The 8,420-nt window shown below is 29.0% G+C and overlaps 1 protein-coding gene across 1 annotated transcript; it reads left to right on the top strand.

Annotated features, from left to right (window-relative positions):
* The first annotated feature begins 1,708 nt into the window (after window positions 1-1,708).
* LOC127093490 (probable WRKY transcription factor 14) lies at window positions 1,709-4,391 on the top strand. Its single transcript, XM_051032433.1, has 3 exons — window positions 1,709-2,494; window positions 2,628-2,744; window positions 3,644-4,391. The coding sequence occupies exons 1-3, from the start codon at window positions 1,752-1,754 to the stop codon at window positions 4,245-4,247; spliced, it is 1,464 nt and encodes a 487-aa protein (XP_050888390.1). The 5' UTR covers window positions 1,709-1,751; the 3' UTR covers window positions 4,248-4,391.
* The last annotated feature ends 4,029 nt before the right edge of the window (window positions 4,392-8,420 follow it).

Genomic DNA, 8,420 nt, shown 5'->3' with positions numbered 1-8,420 from the left:
TTTCTAATTAAATAAATATTATGTAAATAAAAGAAAAATGCAAAGTAAAAGATGGATGCACGAACCTAAACCATAAACAAAATATTAACAAAAATTAAAAATTAATTTAACCAAATTTATCTTTTATAAAACCATCATTTTCACAAATTAATACAAAGGTCCGCCGAATCTCATTTTAAATCACGCATTTGAAATATGTTCTATAAATTATTATCTTCATTTTAAACGAGAGACATGTTAGAATGAAAAAACTTAATAGTATCCGAACCTATAAAAAATATATATGAATTGATTTAGATTGAATTTTTACATTTTTCAATAAAATCCAAATCGAACCAAATCGAGAAATAACTGATTGGTTTGAGTTGGACTGATCAGATACATTTTAAACAAATATGTAAAAAAAAAGTTAATAATTAATAATTTAATCAACTAATTTTCTATAATAATATATAAAAAATATTATTTTTCATTTTTTTATATATATATATTGAAAATGGAGTTTCATTTTCCTTCTTTCTTAAAGTTGAATATCTTATACTAGTTTCCATGATAGTGGTATAAATTAATTAATATGATTGGTTCAGGTAGACGGGCTCACGGGTAGAATATTTGGAATCCATTGTCTGAACCAATTAACATAGAGTTTTATTGGTTTTGTCAACAAAAAAATGTCTCATCAAAACAACATGGTTTGGTTTGGATTCCGATTTAGTTCGTATTTGCTTGTACGAATGAACACACCTAATTTTCAAATTTAAGGAAATAGTCAACTTCCATTAAAAAAATAAAAATAAAAGAGTTTTCTATATAATTAAATTAAATTTAATGAAAAAGTTATAGGTTTGATTCTCAATTTTACCCGATTTACAAAATTATTCTTCCTTTTACATTTAAACAGTTTTGATCCTCTTGTCACGTTTTTTTCATAAAAAATTGATAAGGTGTTAGTTTTTCAATTTATATTTCTATCAATAAAGTTCCACAATAAATTTATAACCGAAGATTTGTCATGTTTTTACAAAAAAAATAAAAAATTGAACAATGAAACCATCATTTAATTAGCAAAAATATGAGACGAAGAAAAAAACTATTTAAATTTAAAATAAGAAAAATAATTTCGTGAATTTAATAAAATAGAGGAAACAAAATATCACTAAGCCTAATTTAAATTAAATACTTTTATTATGATTTTATGTTTATATATCATAAAGTTTAATTTAGCTAACTTTATAATTTTTCTTTATTTTCTATATTTTTTAATGAAATTTAATTTGACTTTATAATTTGTTGTTTCAAAATGAATTAAATTGATATGGTATTTATTTAAGTATGTGATGGCTTCTAGGTCAATATAAGAAATTATATATACTAATCAATTAAAATGGTCATTAAATCCATATATATATATATATATATATATATATATATATATATATATATATATATATATATATATATATATATATATATATATATATATATATATATATATATATATATATATATATATATATAAATAAGAAAATTTATAAGTCATTAATTATTAGAAAAAACTAAAACATATGAATAAATATATAAGTTTAACGCCGACCATTGTTCTTGGAAAAATCAATAATTTTATTTTTATTTTTTAAAAATTGTATTTTCTTCTTATAAATAGTTATAACATTTTCAATATAGTCATGTTCCACCATTGTATATCTTACTCCTCTTTGTTTACATTCATATACATTTGTCTTTTCTCTCCCATGATTAATGGTGATTGGGATCTCTTTTCCATTATGCATAGTTGCAACGCTACCTCCTTAACTCCTTCATCCGCCATATCTGAAACATCACCTCACATTCAAACAACTTTTAAAACTTCACCTCACACCCTAACCACCACCACCACGAATAAGATTATATCACTTCAAAATCACACACCACACTTTGATGATTTTACTTTGTCCTATGAAAATAACCCGGACCTTTTTTCTATGTTGAAATCAAATGATTTTCTACCTCTCGAAAATGTTATACCTAATTCCAATCCTACCCCCACAAATCCTATAAGGATCCCCACCACCATTTCTTCCAACACCAATATATCTGCCATCATTACCCCTGTCACTACTAACACCACTTTCACGACTCCCACCCTCACCACCACTATCCCCACCACGACATCAGCTTCTCCTATCTTTACTACCATAGTTAACATCAACACTAGTATTAATGGAACCAATCATTATCCTACCATTTTGGATTTTCCAATATTTATCGGGCAACAACAAATTAAACCAAACAACAACAATCAAACGATTTTCCCCGAACCTTCCGCCAACATTGAAATCACAACTGCACATTTTGATCTTGCATACAATCATCCATCGGTTCTTCGAGAAATCCAAAGAAAATGCAATCAACTACCAATTCAAGTACCCCAAACTAGTTTTGGGGTTATGCCAAATACACTTTCACGACATCCAAATCGAAAATTTTGGAAAAGGTATAGTATTTATTCATATCATTTAGTACATAACGATCATTAATCAATATGTTCCGTTTAATTATTTCCACCCCATAGAGATAAAACAATGCATTTTGTCCTAAAATCAAATTTATCTTTTGTTTTTTTACAGGAAGAATAATAATGTGAAGATATTGGAGTGTCATTTGAGTGCCGAAAAAATCAAAGAAGATCCGTGGACATGGAGAAAATATGGAGAAAAAATCATCAAAGGGTCTTCACATCCAAGGTTTCAATACGTTAAAAACTCAAACTTTAACATGTTTTTATTCATTTTCAAAATAATACATTTGTTACCTAATACACGCACACACATATTATTTTAAGGGTTAAATATGTTTTTGGTCCTCTTAAATATCTCAAATTTCATTTTTGGTCCTCTTAAAATATTTCCATCTAAAAATTTTCATCCACACTTTTGATCCCTCCTGCAATTTAGCGATGACTTATTAATTAACGACGAAATTAGTGACGGTTTTAATATTAGGAACCAAAAGTGTAGATGGAAAATTTTGAGAGGAATATTCTTTAAAAAAATATTTTGAGAGATTAAAAACAAATTTTAATATTTAGAAGAATCACAAATATATTTAACCTTTGTTTTAAATAATGTTAAAAGTCACATAGATCACCTAAATATAGTTGTGGTTAAACACGACAAATGTGGTCTTAAACATGAATGTTTTTGCATTTCAGTTTTAAATACATGAAAAACTATTACTATCTTCTAGAAAAATTAAAATAAAGCATTTTGCATATTACAAGGACCTAATATTTTGAATAAATTTTATAGGGACTTTGATAAAACAATAAGAACCTAAAGCATAAAAATGATATATTTGCAAAGTTTAAAAACAATTAAAACAAAAATATTAAAATGAATTAAAATAAAAATATGATATATTTTTATTGGACCAAAACATATTTGTCATAGTTTTTCTTTCAATTGTAATATTTACTTAATAAAGTGAATTACTCATAAATATATATTTATTTAATTAAGTGAATTACTCATAAGTATACATCTTCATCTTTTTAGTAAGAAATTATAAAAGCTCCCACTATTTTCTGATAGTGTTTTTATATAAAAGTTGTAGTGTTGTTTATATAGAAGTTATAATTTTGCAGAAGTTATTACAAATGTAGCAGTTTCAATGTTTGTTCGGCAAAAAAAATTGTAGAAAAAAGCAAAACCAAAGAGAACACTTATGTTGTGACGTATAAAGGACATCACAATCATAAAGAGCCAAAACGTAAACATAAATTTGACATTGATACCTTTCGAAACAACTCATCAAAGGAAGGATTATCCACTGCTAAAATTGTTGAATCATCCTCAAATGTAAGAAACATGGATTCGTCTAATGTCGTAATAACACACTTTGATCAGACTGAGAACATCAATACTCAAATTCTCTCAACTCAATCAAAAGTCCTATATCCAAAAAATGAACTTACAAAAAATCACTTGCTTGTTTCCCAAGAAGTTGTATCATCTTCTAATGTTGGAAACTTGAGTTCATCTAATGTGATGATGTTGCAGTTTGATGAGCCAAAGAGTAGTGATGCTCAAGTTTTCACTCGTGAATCAACAATTCCTTATTCACAAATAAAATCGATTGAAAGTTGTGATGATGATGACCATCATATTTTGATACCAAACATGAGAGCAATGTCAGAGGATATTTTACTAGACTTCAACCACCTCAACGGTGGTAGGTTTTTCTCTTAGTTGGGTCTAATCCATTATGTTTTCTTGATTTGAGATGATCTAGTTTTAGATTGTCCTTAAATAATATATGATTCAATGAGTTTTCTAATGGATGAATAAATTGTATAAATAAATATTATTAATTGATCCCTTTTCTCTTACCAATTACTCTCCATTATCCTTTTCTTTTTCTATTTAAAAATCGAAAAATTAATAATTTTATTCACTTCAACATTGTACTTATTGATTAAAAAAATTAAAAACAATATATATATATATATATATATATATATATAATATATATATATATATATATATATATATATCTATCTATATATATATATATATATATATATATATATATATATATATATATATATATTATATATATATATATATATAAGAGTTATCATATTTTATATTTTTAAACACAAATTTTATTTAAGAGTATATTTTACGTATTAAAATATATTTCATATGAATGATGTAGATATTTGATTGAAAACTTAATTTGAATAAAGAAAAAATATTAATAGTATCTTTTATGGGTTATAATATATATATATTTGTTCAAACTTCATTTTTTAATAGAACTTACTGCTCTAAACTAATTTTGAAGAGAATATTTATCAATAATATATTTTTAATTTTGAGAATAATATAACAATATAAATTAAACTTGGACAATATATTTAAACTATAACATGTCAATTTTTAACTAAGGGTATATTACAATTGTTAGTAAAGGTTAAAGCTTTCGCTAATGATCATTAATAGAGTATAGATGGGTAGAATGGGGAATCTTCTAAATAGTAAAGGTATTTTTGTCTTTTTCCACCTAATTGAATGGGTATTTAAGTCAAAAATCAGAAAAATACTCTCTCTCTCTCTCTCTCTCTCTCTCTCTCTCTCTCTCTCTCTCTCTCTCTCTCTCTCTCTCTCTCTCTCTCTCTCTCTCTCTCTCTCTCTCTCTCTCTCTCTCTCTCTCTCTCTCTCCATTATTATCTTGTGGTTTCAAGTTCTAACATCAACCTCAGTGTGGCTTCAACTTTAATCATGTATTCGTTCCTAATCATTTTTGTTAAATCTTCAAAACAACAAGAGAACTAACAAATGCGTAAAAATAAAAGGCTAACAAGGTTTTACTTCAGACATGCATTCAACGTGAGATCACACTAATATTCAATTTGTTTTCCTAATTAACCAACGTGATCGAATCACACCTCCTAATTTAGATCAAGCACCATGTTAAAATATTTAGCATTTAAGGTTCAAATATTAGGGGTTTAAGAACATAAATATACATAACCAAAATAAGTTAGTCCGGTTTACTTGAAATCATGATTTCCGTAGAAAAAAATGACTCTGCTTTAATTTTCACCTTTGAATTGATCATATAAAATCACATATCTTGAGAGAATCATTACCGACTCAGTTGCAGAATGTTATTGTCCATATTTATTTTTAATTTAGCATAGAGATTTCTTTAAAGTAATTGTCAAGTTTTTTTTTATAAAATAACCACCTTTTTTAAATTATATACGAAAATAACCGCGTTTTCAATTTATTTATCAAACTAGTCATGTTTCAGGGGGGGGGGGGACCAGAGGAGTAACCAACCCTGTTGGCGCATGATTTCATTTTTTACACATAGGTGTCATTATGTGTAATATAACCTACAAAGAATCCCTGCCATGAATCTCTTCCATAATTCTCTGCCACTATTCCATGCCTTAGGAGGCGCCATTTGACCGGTGCATGCTCTAAAAATCAACCTATACGCCATACCCAATGGCGCACACATTGGAGGTCACGTACACTCAATCTATCCACTTTGTCTGCAACATACACTTAACCTACCCACTTTTGTCAGCAACAAATACTCAAAAGAATTCCAAAAATGTCTCTACTAACCATGGGTGGTGAACATCGAGGAACTATTAGCAACATTATAGAGTTTGTAAGTTACTATTTCCTTAATACTATAACTTATTTAGTTTCCTAGAGTTTGTAAGTTACTATTTCCTTAATATTATAGCTTATTTAATTTCCTTAATAATATAGTTTATTTATTTTCCTTACTTATTTTCTTAATTATCTTTTGTTAGGACCTAAAAAGATTTTGATGTCGTGTATATGAATATGTACCACACGATCCATTGATAGAATCATACTTACGAGTAGGCAATTTTGGTAATGTACTCAACATAATCTCATACTCTGTTGATTATAAATTTATCCTTGTTTTGGTAGAAATATAGAGACCATAGATCCACATATTTCACATTCCATTCGATGAATGTATCGTCACACTAGAGGGTGTGTTCATGTTGTTGGGTCTACCTATCCATGGTAAGGCTGTTAATGGTAGAGTTAACTAAGATAACTCTATATGCGAAGAATTGTTGAGTGCCCCTTTGTATGGAGACACAACTACGTGACAAGTTTCGAATCAACTTAGCGGTCAAGGTATTAATTTAAAATATCTTAAACAATACTATTCAATTATAACATTAAGCGAATATTCGACTGAGTATGAAAAGATAATTAAAGCTCAGTGTTATATTATGATTCTATTTGGTAATTTTTTATTTCCAGAAACTATTGGTAATACATTAAATATCATGTATTTGTCGTTGTTATGAAACATAAATAAAGTAGGCAAACATAGTTGGGGTTCAACTGTTTTATCTCATCTATATATTTCGTTGTGTAAAAATGCAAAAAAAATGATACTTGTTCGTTTTATACTTGCACCTTTTTTCTACAAGCATAAGGTTAGTCAAGAATGATGTCACTCGCCCCGGTCAATGAAAAGTCATTCACATTTCCCTGTGCAACAAAGTAAGTTTATCTTAAATCTTCAAATTTGTTAGGCTTTATATTACAACTAACTTAACTAATATATTTTTAATTTGTTTGTTTTAGGTAGTCAGTTATGGGGATGAACTACAACAGATGTCTCATACATACTATAGTAGTCTATCGCAATCTTTTAGACCACCTTGGACCAGACGATGTATTATAACTAAACAACTCTAAATTTGGTTTAAAAATTACCAAATTACAAATCTTCTAATCATGTATTTTCTTATACAGTTTATATGGAGGCCGTATATGGGTCTCGACCATGAGGTTAACCTCAATGATGTTGTAGTTTGGACAGCAAAAACACCAATCATCAGGTTCACTGTTATGGAGATGCACCAAAGTGACCGTTTGAAATTGCATTGGCATGCAACAATAAATTCCAGACCCTCCGACGTGTTTGGGAGACTGGCATCAACTAAGAGTCGATACCTGAAGCTAGCGGAAATATACCTGAAGCTAGCGGAAATATACCCGAACGTATCACACGCTCGAACATATAACAGAGTCGCCATCGAACTTTATTTATTCCCGAAGGAAAGGGAAAACATCGATAAAACCCAGGGGAAAGAGATATGTTGGGTAAGGAAGTTGGTTATGCAAGGGGAAGGTATTAGCACCCCAAACATCCATGGTACTCCATGGGAACCGTTTTGATTGTTCTTGCTCGGATAAGTGTTATATCTAAAGATTACTCGCAAAAGAATCGGGAAAAGGAAAAGAAATAGATAAAGTGCTCGGTGAGGATTAGGGCCCTCATGCCTACGTATCCTCATAGTGAAATAAGGAATTCAGAGCTCCGTAGTTCAAAGAACTAATGGTGGAAGGTGAAAAGAATTGTGATAAAGGTATGGTCTAATCCAAATGATTGTATGATTTGAACTCCAAAAGGGGTGAAAATATGAACCCAAGAGTAAAACTGGTATAAACCAACAAGTGAGGGCCTACAACACTATATTGGAACAACTGAAAAAGAATGAATTAAGTGTTTGGTTTTATAGCACAAACAACTCTTGGTTCACAAAGAGGTACAAGATGGAGCACAAAGGTATAGTGTATTTGGCTCAAAAATAAGGTATATCACATGAAGTGAATGGCGGTAGAATATGAATGCACCGTGGAGATGGACGGAAGAATGCCCTAAGGCAATAATAATAAATAAGTATGCTCACGGAGGATTCGAACCCTCGTGCCTACGTATTCTCATCGTGCAATGAGAAAATCAGAGCAATCGTAGTTCAACCCACTACGACTGAAATAAAAGGGAACAAGATTGATTTTCTAGGGTACAATACCCTTCAAGGATGAAAAGGAGTGTCAAGGTTC

This window comes from Lathyrus oleraceus, chromosome 6 (genome assembly GCF_024323335.1).
Source record: "Lathyrus oleraceus cultivar Zhongwan6 chromosome 6, CAAS_Psat_ZW6_1.0, whole genome shotgun sequence".
In the NCBI taxonomy this organism is placed as follows: domain Eukaryota; kingdom Viridiplantae; phylum Streptophyta; class Magnoliopsida; order Fabales; family Fabaceae; genus Lathyrus; species Lathyrus oleraceus.
Note: the sequence above shows the minus strand (reverse complement) of the source record. Positions and strands in the feature narration are given on the sequence as shown.